The sequence below is a fragment of the Tetrahymena thermophila genome, assembly GCF_000189635.1.
Source record: "Tetrahymena thermophila SB210 genomic scaffold scf_8254716, whole genome shotgun sequence".
Classification (NCBI taxonomy): Eukaryota; Ciliophora; class Oligohymenophorea; order Hymenostomatida; family Tetrahymenidae; genus Tetrahymena; species Tetrahymena thermophila.
In genome coordinates this window covers 84,823-102,280 of record NW_002476481.1, presented here as the reverse complement: position 1 = coordinate 102,280, position 17,458 = coordinate 84,823, and the positions used below count along the sequence as shown (strand labels likewise).

Here is a 17,458-nt window from a genome sequence, read left to right as displayed (position 1 = left end):
TAATAAATTTTTCAAATAATAATAAAATTCTTGAGCTATTCTTAAGATTCTTTTACATAATTTCTTAATTAATTTAATACTAATTATAATTTTAATTAATTGAATCTATTTATTGCTTAAGAAAAAATAAAAAATTCCTATTAATTTATCTTATTTTAATTGCTTAATTGAATCATCAAATCATAAATATGTTAAATTCAATGCTTTTACTGAAATAAAAATTTTTGAACCTTTTTGTATTATAAATTGCAAACTTTTTTAAGAGCTCAAAATTCCTAAACTCTAGTTTTTGTAATATGACTCAATAATATTCTATAAATCAAAAGCTATAACTATTACTATAACTAATACTAATACTAATACTAATACTATAACCATTAAACAGCAACTTTAATTATAAAATCTTTAATTTACACTTTTAATCTGATTAAATCTTAAATTTTTTTATTTAAAAATAAATAACAATTTATATTTATTTGAAATTTTTAAAGGAAATAGATTGTTATTTATTGATCATGGATTACTTAATTAGATAGCTAACCATTCTTATTCATTTTAAAATTAATATTTTGCAAATACTACCTTTTTGCTGATAAAAAAAAATAAATACTAACTAACTATTTAATATTTTCGTATCATTAATTGAAAATTATTTTAGAGCTAAAAAATTATTATAATTCATATTAAGTAATACAATAAAATTAACTTTTAATATTGTGACTCAAAATATTACTAGAAAAATTTTACTATTACCATAAAAATAGCTAGCTATTTAAATTATAAATAGTTTTAAGCAAATTAGCTCACTAATTAACGCTGTTTTACTAAGCTGTGTAAACTTGATATAAACTGTTCTTGAAAAAGCCAGTTTTTAATCTCTAAAATGTTATAATTAATTAATTCACATAAATAAAAATAATAAACTAATAAAATAAAAATGAATAAAAAGTTATTTATTCTTTTAATTGCTGCCCTCTTCTTGGCAAATATTTATGGATAAAATGAAAGCGAATTAGACAATTTTAAAGACCAACTTGATAAATATAAAGAAGCTGTTGAAGTAGCTAAAGGTACTGCTGAAGAAAGTAAGAAAGCTTATAATCACGCTGTGAAGACTCTTGAAGAAGCTAAAAAGGCTGCAAAACTAGCTTAGAAACAATACGAAGAAGCTGATAAAGCTACCCTTATATCTTTTAAAGAAAAATTTTATGCTGAAAAATATAAAAATTTAAGCTTAGAAGCTGCTAATGCTAAACCTGAAGATATTAATTTGAAAAATGAAGCTAATGATTATGCATTATAATATGATAAAGCTACTAAACTCCACGAATAAAATAAATAAGCTTATGATAAAGCTGAGAAAGAATTGAAACAAGCTTAAAAACAATTGAAAGAAGCTTAAGATAATATGGAAATGACTCATATAATTGCTAAATTAAATTTTATTGAATCTAATTAAACTTTTTTAATTTAGAATTATGATGAGTAAATTTATAATTAAATTCTGGAGATTTCTGAATATCTGAAAGCTTTATAAGAAAAAGCTAGCTAAGCTGAAGAAAAAGCTAAGAACAAGAACTGAAAATAAAAAAATGGAAAATAATAAAGGATATTACTGTTTATGATATAGACAGTGATATTCCTTCATATGAAAAGATTATCTAAATAGATAGACTTAGCTATTGCTGCTGTTTTAATTGTTCATTTAAAAATAATAATGGATCAGGATTAAAATATATTTTTTTAAATGATTGTTAAATATTTTTATTTTTTGTAAGAATGTATGTTTGTGATAATTTTTAACTAATTATTCCAAATATTTATTCTGTAATAAGCTTATGTATATTTTTTAATTCCATAAATAGGTAGTTAGGTATTGCTTTTAAAAAAATATTAAACTTCTAAAACTTATTTTAAATATGTAGAGTTAAATGCCATTTCAATTTACAATAAGCGAAATTTAGTGTTTTGATTTAATTAAGAAAATTCCATATCCCCAAATTTTTAAAATATCCCAAATATTTAAATTGTCAAAAATAAAATAATTTCTATTATTTTAAATATTGTTTTTTTTACTCATTTCTAAAATTAAACACTCTGCTTTCTGATTAGTGCTAAATGTAAGAAAAGTTGTTTTGGTCTAAATATTACTTTAATTTACTTTAAAATTATGGCACTTTTGATGGTTGGTCTACTTAAAAAGGAGTTTATTTTTCATTTTATTACTATATTTAAGATTACGATTCAATTTATTTCTTGCTTTCACTATTAAATTCGTTGCTCACTAGCTATAAAAATGTTTCTTGATACAAATTTTATAAGAAGAGTAGTAAAAATTCTTATTTTTATCAGTTTTATTTGCAATATGTTACTACCATCATTTATCATTATATAAATTTCTTACTAATTAGCACAATTTAATTGCAGATCAAATTGTATGTTAGCATCTTAACAAGTGTAAATAGTGAGATAAATTCATGACCAAATTTTATTGCCTTATGTTTTGATAAGGCTATAGTTTTAAATCAAAGAAAAATCAAAACAATTGAATCCATCAAGCAAAGGGTTTTAGCATTTTATAGGATTAATGTAAATAAATTCATTTTCAGTATAATTTGTGTATTAGAAATAAGGTACAAAAACCGGGTCAGTTAAGTTTTGCTATTCCTAAATATCATCTAAATTCTGAGTTAAGTTGAATCTATTTAAATTTGTAAAGATCATTGCTCAATTCAACATTAGTAAAATCCTAAAAAAAATTTTATGATCTAAATGTAGGTTAAATTTAATTATCATAATACTAATACAGTAGATAAATTAAGTAGCATAAAAATTCTAATATTACTAACTATGATAAAAATGCACCTAACAAAGTTTTTTTACCTTTTTACTATTAGAATAAGTTGAAATAAAATTTAGATGAAAAAATGTCAAAACTTAAAATGCCCATAGATTCTTAAAGCCTATTAAAATATTAGATAGTAATATTTTTATTAGTAGAAGTTTTATATATGTATTTTTGTTCAATTTTATCTCAAAAAAGAAAAGTGATAAACTGTTATTTATTCAAATTTAAAATATGAATTTTTACTAAAATAATTATGAATAATTAATTTTATAATAGAAATAAATTTATTATTTTTTACCTGATTTATCGTTCATTCTTAAATGTATGTATTTATGTTATTTTTATCAAGTAAAAATTCTCAAAGTATCTATTATGTACCCTCATTGTTTGATCATTTTAGAAAGAGGATCAAGATTAAGCTATAATAAAGCAGAAATGCTAGAATAGCAATTAATAATATTTATAGAAGACATTAAATATATGTAATTTTTTTGAAATATATAACTAAATATTTTATTAAATAATTTAATTTAGATGAGAAAACAAAAAAACAAATATAAAAATAAAGAATTAATATATAAATTCATCATATTAATATTTTTATAATAGATATAGTTAGAAAAATACGAACTCTAACTCACTTAATACTCCCCAAAAAAAATATAAAAATTTAAAAAAATGACGAGTGGTGTGGCTGAAGTGATAGTGTAGTATTTTTTGCTTGGGATAGAATTCAAATAATTTTATACATTTTATAATATCCAGCGACACATTAATTACATTTGTTTTTATCGCAATCATCACACCCTTTTTTACACTTTTTGCATTAAGAATCATTGTCTAAAAAATAACCTTTTTAACAAACACATCCGTTTTTCCTATTAATATAAAGAACATCAAATACTTTTCAATAAAAAATAAAATTATTTTACTGATTATTTAAAATTTAATTAAGATTCTGATCACACTTAAAGCAATTTTATCTAATTAATAAAATAAATAATAATTAAGATAAATTTATTATAAAATTTAATATTTTAACTTATTAGCATCTAAAAAATATCCATTTGTTTCATCACATTAATCACAAATTTAATCACTCGAACACTTAATGCAGTTTGTTGTACATTTTTAGCAAGTTGAGCCACTAATAATATATAAATTAATTAATATAATAAATTTATTAATCTAAAAATAATTCAAAAAAGTAATAATTAATTTAATTTTAATAACAAAATATAATCAAATTATTATTTGAAATAGCATTTAATTATTTTTAAATTATGAGATTTTATAAATAGATAGCTTCTATTTCATTAATTGTACTTAATTTAATTTTAAACAAACTAATTTAAATAAAATATTATTATTAATTTTTTACTTAAAAAAACTTCCATCATCACATATTTAATCGCAAGAGTCTTTAGTCCTTAATAAATTAATAAATAACAATATAAACTTAAAAGAATCTTAATCAATAATAATTAGTTACTTATTAAATTATTAACCAAACTAGCATTCGATGCATTTTAGACTATTAAAATTTTTTTTTTTATGTTATTTGTTTGAAATTAATGAAATTTTTGTTACGAAGAATTTTAGTAATTGTAATTTTGGCATTCACAAGATTTTTAGGCAGTGGGCTAATCGCAAGGAAAACAAATATTATCATTTATATTTCTAATTATAAATTTATAATATTCAAATTTATTAATAAATTCCTCAAATAAAATATTTTACAATTTTTTTGAACCTTGAGGACAGCTGACACATTTATCACTTTAATTTATGATAATAATTTAATTAATAATTTTTTAGATACATACAGTATTTTAATGACAAGTATCCTAATTCATTTATATTTTAAAATAATTATTCGTTTCAAATAGTTTTTAATTAAAAAATTAAGTACAAGGATACTTGGCATCAAAATACTGTATTGTAAATTTACTTCCTTAATATTTCATCTGTTTTGCATTATATGCAATCTGAACTATAAGTAATAATAAATGTGTAAATTATAATTTTTTAAATTATTAAAAATTACTTTGATGTCAAAAATTATCCATCCTAACATAAGATTCTTTCCATAGAAGCTATTTGATTTTAGCCAGCAACTTACAAAATTTATGTTTATCCCTTAAATAAAAAAATTTTTTTAAAAATCAAGTTTTTATTTTAAATAATTACTTATGTAAACGAAGTTCTCCATATTGCATTAGCTTATGTTTGGTTAATCAGAGTTAATTCTTTATCAAGAGACTTTAATTTTTTTAAGGTAACTTGGTTGCTTGTTTGGTCATAACTCATTTTATACACATCAGTTTTGACAATAATTAAATTTTTATATGAAAATAATTCGTTAAAATAACTAATTTATCCAATTTAATCGCTATTACTACTTAAGCTAACTTCTTGAAAAGTGTTTAGATCATAAAATTTTAGAGATTAATCATAAATCCCAATCAATTTAACCTTTTTTATTTATTAAAAATAAATATAAATTTAAATAATTTTAGCTACTTTTATTTTATCAATAAAAAATTTTACCTATTTGAATAGAAATATGCAAAGAAATGATGAAAATTAAAAAATTGTTTATAGTATTTAATTTAATTTTTAATGAGGAAAACGTTAGAAATTACCTGATTAACTGTATATATTTCAGTGTAAGCTATTTCGCTTACATCACTTTATAACTATATTTAATATTTAAATTCAATAACATCCTTATCAAAACTAAATTTTCCAAATATGCTGGCATCAGTCAAAACTATATCATTTTCATACTAAAAATAAATTAATATTGATTCAACTTATATTAATATTAATTACATCAATAACGAGAGATTTTTTAATACCTCTTATTTGATACTTGTTGTCTTTCCAATAAATATAAGCTATATTACTAGAAGTTTCTTAATATTAGAAGTAATATGGAGATTTCTAAAAAGAGTTAACACTTAGAGTTAGTGCATCAGTAGGAGAAAATTTTTTACTTATTAAGCTCATAGAACTACCATCATACTTCACATAATTTAAATACTAAATATAAATAATAAAAGATAAATATATATTTTATAAAAAAAATAACTAAAATAAATACTCTTTTTAAGTATCTTGTTCTTTTTTTTCCGTATGATTAAATTTTATTTTTGCAATCGAATTCTTAATCATTTTGTGTTTATAATAATAGGTCGTAATCTATTTTTTGGTATTTACCTTATTTATAATTAAATATATAGAGATAGCGATGGCTTGATTAATCTGACTATTTTTTATATTTTTAGAATATATGTATTAATAAAGTAAGTTTATATTTGAAATGCAGAAGTAATGAATATATAAGCAATCCGTTACTTCAATCATATATTCGTCATTTAAATGAGTTTTAGCGTTAAAATTTTTGAGCTTAATTGAAAAAATAATATCACCATTTTAATTTAATCTACTGTATACCCATTGGCTTTAATCAGAGTCATAGTAAATAATGCTTTGGTCTTCCTTTAATTTATTCAAATTAACATGATTATCTTTAAAAACCTAATATAATTTTTAACTTACAGTAATTTAAAACCAAAATTCACCAACATTGATAGGTAATGCGGCATAGCATAGAGTGATATTACAGATTAGTAATATAAAATTTTAAATTTTCATTTTATAATTTCTAATTTTAGTTAGTTGCTTGATAGTATCTATTTATATATGATGATAGAGCAATTTATTTATTTATTTATTTACTTACTTATTATTTATTCTGATTATTTTTTCTTTCAAAAAATAAATTAGTGCCAATAATTAAAGACAAATCTATATAAAATAAAGTTATCAATAAAGACTGAATTAAATTTTTGATTAACTCTATAGCTTTCAACTTAACCTAGAAGATAAATAATTTAATTAAAAAATTGTATGATTTTAAATAATCTTATATTATACTACATATCAAATTCTGAAATAAATACCAATTGTAATTTAAATTCTTTAAAAATATAGAATATTTTAATTATTAACTAGTACTATAATACTTTTTCTTCAAATAGAAAAATTTTAGCCCACAACTTTCCTCATTTTGATTTCTTTTAATTTTTGATTATTTGTTTATTTTTCCAAATACTTTAAATTTAACTTAAGTCTGCCTATTAGCAAATTATTTTGAAAATCGAATTCCACTGTGATTTATTTATTAGAAAAGCATATTTTTTGTTTGTTACTGAGAGTTCTTTTTTCAACTTATTTGATTCATATAAAATATTTGATTTTCTTTAATAGCTATTTTGAGTAACAATGATATTTTAAATTATAAGTTTTAGATAGTAAGTTAAGCTGCTAAAGAAATTAAGTAAAAGAGGGTATTAATTTAAATAAATCTAAAGCTCCTTTGTAAAATTAGTTATCCTTCTTATAAATATTTTATATAATTCTAATTCCTTTAAAGATTTAAATAATGACTAAAACAAATAAAACATTTAAATTTATTAGTAGTTGAGTTTAATATTAAATTTTCGTGTCTTTAACACTATGAGCTAAATGTAAAATTTACTTAATTAGTCAAATTGTAATAAAGTTTTATCTTGTTAAGCTAAATATTTTTTGCAAAGTAAGGAAAAAGTATAAAAATAAAGATAAAACTAAAACATAAAATTCATTTTGAATTGAATACAAACATAAAAAATTTTTAATGAAATGTTTCTTAAAGAGTCTTTTATAAATCACAAATTTTTACTATTTGAAATTCAAATTTACAATAGAATTTATTTATAAATCAATTTAAATATATAATTAATTTCTTAAATAGTTCTTCTAAGATAAATTTTTCTTCATGCTTTTTTACAATAATTTGGCTCATGCATGAATTAGCTATTTTTTGTAAGTTGGTGTTTCCTTTTCAACACCTTCCATAAAATTTGTTTTTTTTAAACATTTTTTCCTTAGCTGCTTGGATTCTTTAAAAGGTTACTATTTCAATTAATTTAATTTATTCATATATCTAAATAATTTAAATTTTGGCAAACTTTAATAAGAAGCACTCTAATACAAGAGGCTTTGTTTAATCTCAAGTTAAAGAGACCTTATGGTTGCTCATAAAAAACTCTCAATTTTAATTAAGTTTTGAATTTATCTTTTGATTTAATAAGAGAGAATAAAAAGAAAATGTAAATTTTTCAAATAAAAGAAAAGAAGCCAAATATTCTTTTTTTGCTTAGAATGCAATAAAAATATTTAAAAATTTAATAGTTCAATAATTTTATTTGAATGTTTAGTTGACATTTAATATATATACAGTATAATCTGTCTACATTGGGCAGGCATATATTGGGCACCCTTCATATATTGGGCAGAAAGTTCAATGTAAAGGAAATAATTAAGACTTAGAAAGAAAAAAATATTCATTATTAATATAAAATAAGGTACAGTTATATTTAAAAATAGAACGTAAGTTTATTTATAAAAAATGAAAAAAATTAGTTTTAAAAGAAATGAATTCTATGAGATTTTATACAATATAATATTACTTAAGATTAAATAAAATTTGAAATTACTTAAGATAAAATAAAACGAAAAATGATATTATATTAATTAGAAATTTATTATAGGAATAAATAGGCTTTATGATATAAATAGTTTAATATTTATTTATTTATTTTAGTAAATAATTGATAAATTTTATTATAACTTTCTTTAATAGGAAAAATTAATTAATATTATTTTTTTATGAAAATTTATTGAGATAAAAATTCATTTCTTTTTAGTTTTTTGTTGCCAAGATATATTTTAGCTTGAACCAGCTAAAGCTGTGATTATTTGATCAAAGCTTTCAAATTTTAAGTTTTGTTAAATTATAAGATGGCTGTTTTCAAAGCTATTTTATAATCTATCTTTTTTATTTTAAATAATTAATTTAATGAAAGCATAAGCACATATATAGATTAAAGCAACTAAACAAAAAGCTTGAATAGCTAAAAGTCCACCACTTATTACTTTTTATAAAAAAATGTTTTTACTATGAATTTAACTAATAAAAAATTTACCTTTAGCTATGAAAATATTTCTGCTTTAGCTAGCAAAACCTGATTGAATACTGAAATAGTTTTGTAATGATATAAAAGTAGTTACAAAAGCAAACATAAGCTCAATTATTACAATTAAGATATTTGCTTTTTTGTCTATTAATGGCTTGTAAATTACAAAGTAAACTATCTGAATTATAGACAATCCTAAAACAATCCATGGTGCATAAATAGTGTCTTGCAATAGATAAAGTAAAACACAAGAAATAATTTTTCTGATTTCAAAAATGAACCAAAATAGTCTTGGCCATCTTTGAGTGTCAAGTAGTCCGTTCTTAAGGCATATTAATGTTTTTTTATCAAAAAACCTCAAATAGTAATGGTAAGAAAATAAAAATCTGAGAGATTTAATCTAGAAAATTAAGTAAAATATTCCAATAATTATAAAGATTACTAAGCTTGTTATATTTTTGAAACTTCCTTATTTAAATTCAATAAGTGCTGATAAGATTATGAAATTAGATGAAATCATAAAAAACCTGATAAACAAATTCCATTGTATATATCCAAGTAATTTTTCAGCGAAAGCGCTATGTGACTTTAGTATCATAAGTAGACCAAATATAACAATTATTACTATGAAAATAGATGCATGAACTAAAGTATTTTCAATAAAATATTTATATAAGTCTTAAGTCTCAAATGCAAATTCATCAAAGAGGGAAAATGAAAATATTTTATCTTCATTTTTTTATAAAAAGTTAGAAAAGTTATTGATAACATTATGTCCGAAAGAAACCTTTAGCTGTAACTGATTTATCCACATTATATTCATCGATTTTAGTAAAGCAAAATTACCAATTAACTATTACTATTAAATATAAAACCATGCAAAAGGACTAAAAAGAGGCACAAAAATAGAAACGATAAATGCAAGAATTAAATTGACCAGTGAAAGTTTATCAATAAATTGGTTGTTTAATTTGGCATATTGTAAACTTTTTTGACATAATTTTTCTTTATCTTCGAATTCAAACCATGAATAGTCACAGATTTTTTTCTCATCTTCTTCATTTTCCTTTTATTTTTCACTTAAACATGTATTTTCACTAGAAAGTTCCAACGAATTTTAGCAAGAAAGACAATTATTTTCATCTGGACCATTACATTCTTTGCAGCTCCAGTGACAATTCATGCATTTACTTTTTTCTTTATACTATCCAATTTCACATTCTGAGCATTTTCCTTCCTCGTTAACAAAAAATTAATTAAAGCATTCTCTACAGTTATTTTCTTTTGGGCCGTTGCAACTTTTGCATTTAGGATGGCATGATTAACATTGATTCGTTTCTTTATCTCGATATTAACCAGATTGGCAAGTTTTCCATTGGTTACATTAATCCTTTTAAGTGCATAAATCACAATTATCCATACATTTTTAGCATTGATTTGTTTATTTATCACGATATTAACCAGATGGACAAGTTTTCCATTGGTTACATTAATCCTTTTGAGTGCATTAATCACAATTATCCATACATTTTTAGCATTGATTCGTTTATTTATCACGATATTAACCAGATGGGCAAGTTTTCCATTAATCGCATTAATCCTTTTGAGTGCATTAATCACAATTATCCATGCATTTTTAGCATTGATTGGTTTATTTATCGAGATATTAACCAGATTGGCAAGTTTTATATTGGTCACATTAATCCTTTTGAGTGCATTAATCACAATTAACCATACATTTTTAACACTAATTAGTCGAAGCATCCTTATAATATCCTTAGATACATTAATTACATTTAGTGTTATCGCAATCATTACATCCTTCTTAACATTTTAAGCATTAAGAAGTATTGTCTAAAAAATAACCTTTCTAACAATCACATCCGTTTTTCCTATTAAAATAATGAATATTGAATATTTTTGAATTAAAAATAAAACTATTTACTGATTATTCAAAATTTAATAAAGATTCTGATCACACTTTAAGCAACTTTATCTAATTAACAAAATAAATAATAAATATGATAAATTTAAGATAAAATTTAATATTTTAACTTATTAGCATCTAAAAAATATCCATTTGTTTAATCACATTAATCACAAGTTTTATCACTCTAACACTTAATACAGTTAATTGTACATTTTTAGCAAGCTGAGCCACTGTTAATATACAAATTAATTAATAAAATCAATTTATTAATCTATCCAAAAATGTAATTATTTATTTTTAAATGAAATAATTTAGAAAATAGATAATTTCTATATGATTAATTGCAAAAAATTTAACTTTCAACAAAATAAATAAATTAAAATATTATAGTTTTTACTTAAAAAAACTTCCATCATCGCAAGCTTGATCACAAGAGTCTTTAATGCTTAATAAATTAATTAATTAAAAATAAACTTAAAAGTATTTTTAACAACAAATAAAAAATTATTTACTTATTAAATTATTAACCAGTCTAACATTGGATGCATTTTTGACTATTAAAATTATTGTTTTCAATTTTTTATGTTATTTTTAAGAAAATAAACAAATTTTTGTTACGAAGAATTTTAGTAATAGTAATTTGGGCAATCACAACTTTTTTAGGCACTGGGTTAATCACAATTTGAAGATACAGAAGAAGTACAAACATTATCATTAATATCTCTAATCATAAGTTTATAATAATCAAATTTATTAATATATTCCTAAAATAAAATATTTTACAATTTCTTTGAACCTTGAGGACAGCTGACACATTTATCACTTTAAGTTATTATAATAAATTATTTTTATTAATAGTTTCTTTAGATATTGTAAATTTACTTCTGTAATATTTCATCTATTTTGCATTATGTACAATCTGAACTATATGTATTAATAAAAGTGTAAATTATAATTTATTAAATTTTTAAAAATTACTTTGATGTCAAAAATTATCCATTCTAACATATGATTCTTTCCATAGAAGTTATTTGATTTTAACCATTAACTTACAAAATTTATGTTTATCCCTTAAATAATATATTTTTTTTAATCAAGTTTTTATCATAAAAAATTACTTATGTAAATGAAGTTCTCCATATTGCATTAGCTTATGTTTGGTATATCAGAGTTAATTCTTTATCAAGAGACTTTAATTTTTTTAAGGTAACTTGGTTACTTACTTGGTCATAACTCATTTTATACACATCAGTTTTGACAATAATTAAATTTTTATATGAAAATAATTAGTTAAAATAAGTAATTTATCCTATTTAATCGCTATTACTACTTAAGCTAACTTATTGAAAAGTGTTTAGATCATAAAATTTTAGAGATTAATCATAAATTCCAATCAATTTAACCTATTTTTATTTATTTAAAATAAATATAAATTTAAATAATATTAACTACTTTCATTTTATCAATAAAAATTTTTATTATAAACAATATGAAAATAAATGATGAAATTAAAAAAAATTTATTAATAATATATATTTTAATTTAATGAGAAAAGCTATTAGAAATTACCTGATTAACTGTATATATTTCAGTGAAGGCTATTAGGCTTACATCAGATGATAATTATATTTAATATTTAAATTCAATAGCATTGTTTAGAAAACTAAATTTTCCTAATATTTTGGCTTCATTCAAAACTATATCATTTTCATACTAAAAATAAATTAATTTTGATTAAACTTATATTAATATTAATTACATCAATAACCAGAGATCTTTTAATACCACTTAGTTGATACTTGTTGCCTTTCCAATAAATATAAGCTATATTACTAGAATAATCTTCATATTAGAAGTAATATGGAGATTTCTAAAAAGATTTAATTTTTTGAATTAGTTAAACAGAAGGAGAGAAATTTTTATTTATTTAGCTTATATAAGTACTATCATTTTTCACATAATTTGAATCCTAAATATAAATAATAAATGATAAATATATATTTTATAAAACAATTAACTAAAATGAATACTCTTTTTAAGTATCTTGTTCTTGCATTTCCGTATGATTAAATATTATTTTTGCAATCGAATTTTTAATTATTTTGAGTTTATAATAATAGATCGTAATCTATTTATTGATATTTTCCTTATTAATAGCTAAATATATAGAGATAGCGATGATTTGATTAATCTGACTATTTTTTATATTTTAGGAATATAAGTATTAATTAATAAAGTAAGTTTATATTTTGAAATGCAGAAGTAATGAATATATAATCAATCCTTTACTTCAATCATATATTCGTCATTTAAATCAGATTTTCCCATAAAATATTTGAGATTAATTGAAAGGATAATATCACCATTTTAATTTAATCTACTATATACCCATTGGTTTTAATCAGAGTCAAGGTAAATAATGCTTTGGTCTTCCTTTAAGTTATTCAAATTAACATGATTATCTTTAAAAACCTAATATAATTTTAAACTTACAGTAATTTAAAACCAAAATTAACCAACATTGATAGGTAACGCGGCATAGCATAGAGTGAAATTACATATTAGTAATATAAAATTTTAAATTTTCATTTTAGAATTTCTAATTTTAGTTAGTTGCTTGATATTATCTATTTATATATGCTGATAGAGCAATTTATTTATTTACTTACTTACTTATTATTTATTCTGATTATTCTTCTTTCAAAAAATAAATTAATGCAAATAATTAAAAAAAATCCATATAAAACAAAAGTAAGCAATAAAGACTTAATTAAATTTTTTATTAACTCTATAAATTTCAATCTTACCTATAAGATAAATAATTTAAATTAATAATTGTGTGATTCTAAATAATATGATATCATACTATTTGTCATAAAATTTTGAAATAAATACCAATAATAATTGAAATTCTTTTATATTTTAGTTTGTTTTAATTACAAACTAGTACTAATACAACTTTTCTTCAAATAGAAAAATTTTAGCCCACAACTTTCTTTTCACTTTGATTTCTTTAATTTTCCATTATTTGTTTCTTTTTCCAAATATTTTTAATTTTACTTAAGTCTATTCGCAAATCATTTTGAAAAACTAATTCCATACTTATTTATTCATTCAAAAAATAATATTTTTTGCTTGTTTATGAGAATGTTTTATTAAATGTATTTGATTAGTATAAAAGATTTCATTTTCTTTCATTGCCATTTTCAGTAACACTGATATTTTAAATTCTTAGCTTTAGATATTAAGTTAAGCTGCTTATTAAGTAGGTAAAAGGGGTATTAATTTAAATAAATCTAAAAGCTACTTTATAAAATCAATAATCCTTATTTTAAATATTTTATTTAATTCTAACTCCTTTTAAGAATAACACAATTAATTAACTAAAAAAAAAATAAAACATTTATTAGCGTTGAATTTTACATAAAGTTTTCAATTTCTTTTTTTCTTTAATATTTTGAACTAAATGTATAATTTAATTAAATAGTCAAATTATAAATAAGGTTTATATAGTTAAGCTAAATATTTTTTTCAAAATAAGACAAAAGTATAAAAATAAAGATAAAACTAAAGCATAAAATTCATTATGAATTGAACACCAATATTAAAGAATTTTAATCAGTTGTTTCTTATATATTTTTTAACAAATTACAAATTACTAGTTGAAATTCAAATTTACTTTAGTATTTATAAATAAATTTAAATACATATAATTAATTTTTTAGTTTGCTAAATTACTTAGTTCTTCTAAGAAATAAATTACTCTTTATGCCTTTTTATAAGAATTTGTTTTATGAATTAGCGATAATTAGATTTTTTAATTAAATCAATTATTATTTTTGTTATTTTTAGATATAAACTTTCTTTAATAATTTATACCATAATAATTTTTAATTTAATACTTTTTTTGTATGATTTTACATTTTTAAATAAATGATTAATAAATTTCTTTTATAAATGATATTTATATAGTTTAGAAATATATTATTAAGAATTTAAAGTAAATAAATTAAAATTTGTTTAGCTAAACCAAAAATAAATTAATAGATAAAAAAGTACTGAGAAATAACTAAAATAATTTGTATGTATAGTATGAACAAAATATACAAATTATCTTCTTCTTATTATTTTATAGTTTTTTAGCATAAAATTAATAAGGTAATCAAATTAGAAGTTTTAAATAACAAAGCAATTAAATTTTTAGTAATTTAATTTCTATTTTTACAACAGGTCAAAAGCTGATTCAATGATTTAAAATAAATATAAATCAAATATTTAATTACATTTTAACTAAAATTGATTATTACTTACAACTTTTTTTTTAATTTTGAACATTTCTTCATCTATCTTTTTATAGTTATGGCTATATTTATTTATTTATAACATCAAATAAATAAATTTTGTTTAAATATTTTTTTCCACAAAGTTATGTAAAAAATGCTTTTAAGCTATTCTCTCATTTATAATTTGTTGTAGAAATTGATTTAGAACCCCTGTAATCTCTTGAGGAGGGTCTTTTCTGTGTAGTTATTTATGTAGAAGCAGATGATATTGATGAAATACTTTTTTTAATTTCTCCTAAAGTTGGGAGATTATTATTATTATTTATAGGAGGTAATTTCTAAATATCTGAACCTAAAGAGTTAAGGGAAGGAATTTTTTTATCTCTTGCTGATTATGATGAATTTCTTTTATGTGTTACTTCTTTAGCAGATTAAATTGAGCTTGAAGAAGGTGGTCTATTATTTATATTATAATTATTTGCAGATTTAATAGAGCTAGAAGAAGGAGGTCTATTACTATTGTTGTTATTTTATGACTAAACAGATGATGAAGAAGGAGGTCTTTTGACATTATTAAAAGTAGCTGTTGTAGGTATAAATTGAGTTGTTTTTGATTTTATATCAAAGGCAGAGGAAATAGATTATGATTTTATTCCAGGCTATTTACCAGATATTGGTTTTAATGGAGGTTTAACTTCCTTTGTAAGTACTATTTACTATTTATTTGTTGATTTAACATCTGATTACTTTAAAGTTAACTTCTATGTATTTGAGATGCTTTTAGAATCTAATTTTTAACTTGAGCTTTAAATCTCTTGCTTTTAAACAAATGGTTAAATTAGCTCTGTTTTAGCATTTCTCTCTTTCTTTTTAGTAATAACAGGTTTTTTTAATTATTAAGATTCTAAATTTATATTAGTAACTGAGTCCTTTTATTCTTTTTCTATTTCTTCATCATTTTCTTACTCTTCTTCTTCTTCATATTCACTTCCTTCTTATTCTTCTTCTTCTTCCTCTTCTTCATCTTCTTCTTCATCGTTATTTTCCTCTTCCTCTTCTTCTTCATCTTCTAACTCATCTGTGTCATACTCATCTTCTGTTTTCCAGCCATCTTCATCATCGTCTACTTCATATTCATCTTCATATTCTTCCCCATCATTATAGTCATATTCATCTACTTCTTCTTCTTCATCCCATTCTTCCTCCTCCTCTACTTCTTCTTCTTCCTCTTCAGCTTATTACTCTTCCTCATCCATCTGATAAACTATATTGATTAATAAATATTTAGTTAATAGTTAAAATATTTTGAGATATTTTCATTGATTTGTAGTTATTTTTTACAAATAATCTTCTAAAAAATTAATAAAGCAGTAAATTTTATAATATAGAAAAGAATAAATAAATATTGAATAATTTATTAATTACAATCTTATTTATACTTTCTAAGCATGTCCCAAAAAAGGAGAAAAGTTTCATTATTAGGGTCTTTAGCAAGAACTAATATTTTTATCAATAATAAGTAAATATAGCCAAAGTTATAGTTAAATAAAATGCATACTTTTAGCAGCCATAAACTCTGCTTCGTCATAGTTTTTAGATTTTATTTCCAGCAAAAACTGCATTAATATTATTGAATGAAAATGAATTTATATTTGCTCAAAATTAATATTTTACTCTATATTCAAGTTCTTTATCCTTCATAATATGTTTTATTAACTTTTCTGCTTTTTCTACTTTTGAAAAATCTGCAATTTAGAATTCTTCTTCTTCCTCGTCTTCATATTCTTCATCTTCACCATCTTCTTCCTCTTCTCCTTCTCCTTCTTACTATTATTATTCATCTACTTTCTCCTCTCTTTTTTAATTCGGCTAAATTGATTCTTTTTCCACCTTTGTTGAATTGCTTTAATCTTGAATATCGCTTGCTTACTCGTTCTATGCTAATTCAGACATTTTGTATATTTAATTAAAGAAATGAGCTTTCCTGTTTTAACTTTAGTAAAAACTTTTTAACAGTATAATTCTTTGTTTTTGATCTAAAATTTGGACAGTTTAAGATTTTAAAAATATTGAAATGATAAAAAATTTGATAGAAATTTGTATTAAAAAATGATTCAATTAGATTGATAGATAGATATTTAATTAACTAATTAATTATTGTTAAAAAAATAGCTTGAAAAGAGATTAAATATTTAATACTTTTTAATTTTGAAATTAAAGCTGATTAGAAAGCAAGCATTTGTATGTTATTTTCTGAAATCAAAAAATTAATTAATCATTGTTATATCAAATATTGTGTTGAATATTAAATAGAATACATTTAATTAAGTTTTTGTTTAATAGCTGTGCAGTTGATAGAAAAACAGACCAA

The 17,458-nt window shown here is 20.8% G+C and overlaps 6 protein-coding genes across 6 annotated transcripts; 1 reads left to right on the top strand and 5 right to left on the bottom strand. All coding sequences in view use genetic code 6, as the record gives it.

Moving 5' to 3' along the window:
• Positions 1-937: 937 nt before the first annotated feature.
• TTHERM_00095620 (hypothetical protein) lies at positions 938-1,582 on the top strand (the record flags this gene model as incomplete). Its single annotated transcript, XM_001012111.1, has 1 exon — positions 938-1,582. The coding sequence occupies one exon, from the start codon at positions 938-940 to the stop codon at positions 1,580-1,582; it is 645 nt and encodes a 214-aa protein (XP_001012111.1).
• A 1,999-nt stretch (positions 1,583-3,581) lies between these two features.
• TTHERM_00095610 (transmembrane protein, putative) lies at positions 3,582-6,508 on the bottom strand (the record flags this gene model as incomplete). The annotated part of the gene is made up of 15 exons (XM_001012110.2): positions 3,582-3,726; positions 3,781-3,831; positions 3,891-3,995; positions 4,230-4,277; positions 4,341-4,382; positions 4,439-4,528; positions 4,589-4,627; positions 4,800-4,841; positions 4,896-4,987; positions 5,039-5,323; positions 5,494-5,637; positions 5,684-5,893; positions 5,955-6,119; positions 6,209-6,352; positions 6,413-6,508. The coding sequence occupies 15 exons, from the start codon at positions 6,506-6,508 to the stop codon at positions 3,582-3,584; spliced, it is 1,698 nt and encodes a 565-aa protein (XP_001012110.2).
• Positions 6,509-7,696: 1,188 nt separating this feature from the next.
• On the bottom strand, positions 7,697-8,245 carry TTHERM_00095600 (hypothetical protein; the record flags this gene model as incomplete). The annotated part of the gene is made up of 2 exons (XM_001012109.1): positions 7,697-7,841; positions 8,136-8,245. 2 exons carry the CDS (start codon positions 8,243-8,245, stop codon positions 7,697-7,699), a joined length of 255 nt encoding a protein of 84 aa, XP_001012109.1.
• Positions 8,246-8,590: 345 nt separating this feature from the next.
• Positions 8,591-12,042, bottom strand: TTHERM_00095590 (zinc finger lsd1 subclass family protein; the record flags this gene model as incomplete). Its single annotated transcript, XM_001012108.2, has 11 exons — positions 8,591-8,832; positions 8,884-10,766; positions 10,820-10,870; positions 10,930-11,034; positions 11,202-11,249; positions 11,317-11,358; positions 11,423-11,527; positions 11,588-11,626; positions 11,687-11,728; positions 11,783-11,874; positions 11,923-12,042. The coding sequence occupies 11 exons, from the start codon at positions 12,040-12,042 to the stop codon at positions 8,591-8,593; spliced, it is 2,769 nt and encodes a 922-aa protein (XP_001012108.2).
• A 1,039-nt stretch (positions 12,043-13,081) lies between these two features.
• On the bottom strand, positions 13,082-13,393 carry TTHERM_000095589 (transmembrane protein, putative; the record flags this gene model as incomplete). Its single annotated transcript, XM_012796590.1, has 2 exons — positions 13,082-13,237; positions 13,298-13,393. The coding sequence occupies 2 exons, from the start codon at positions 13,391-13,393 to the stop codon at positions 13,082-13,084; spliced, it is 252 nt and encodes an 83-aa protein (XP_012652044.1).
• Positions 13,394-15,260: 1,867 nt separating this feature from the next.
• TTHERM_00095580 (hypothetical protein) lies at positions 15,261-17,214 on the bottom strand (the record flags this gene model as incomplete). Its single annotated transcript, XM_001012107.2, has 4 exons — positions 16,762-17,214; positions 16,646-16,703; positions 16,513-16,584; positions 15,261-16,351 (listed from the first exon to the last, which is right to left on the bottom strand). The coding sequence occupies exons 1-4, from the start codon at positions 17,038-17,040 to the stop codon at positions 15,261-15,263; spliced, it is 1,500 nt and encodes a 499-aa protein (XP_001012107.2). The 5' UTR covers positions 17,041-17,214.
• Between the last annotated feature and the right edge of the window lie 244 nt (positions 17,215-17,458).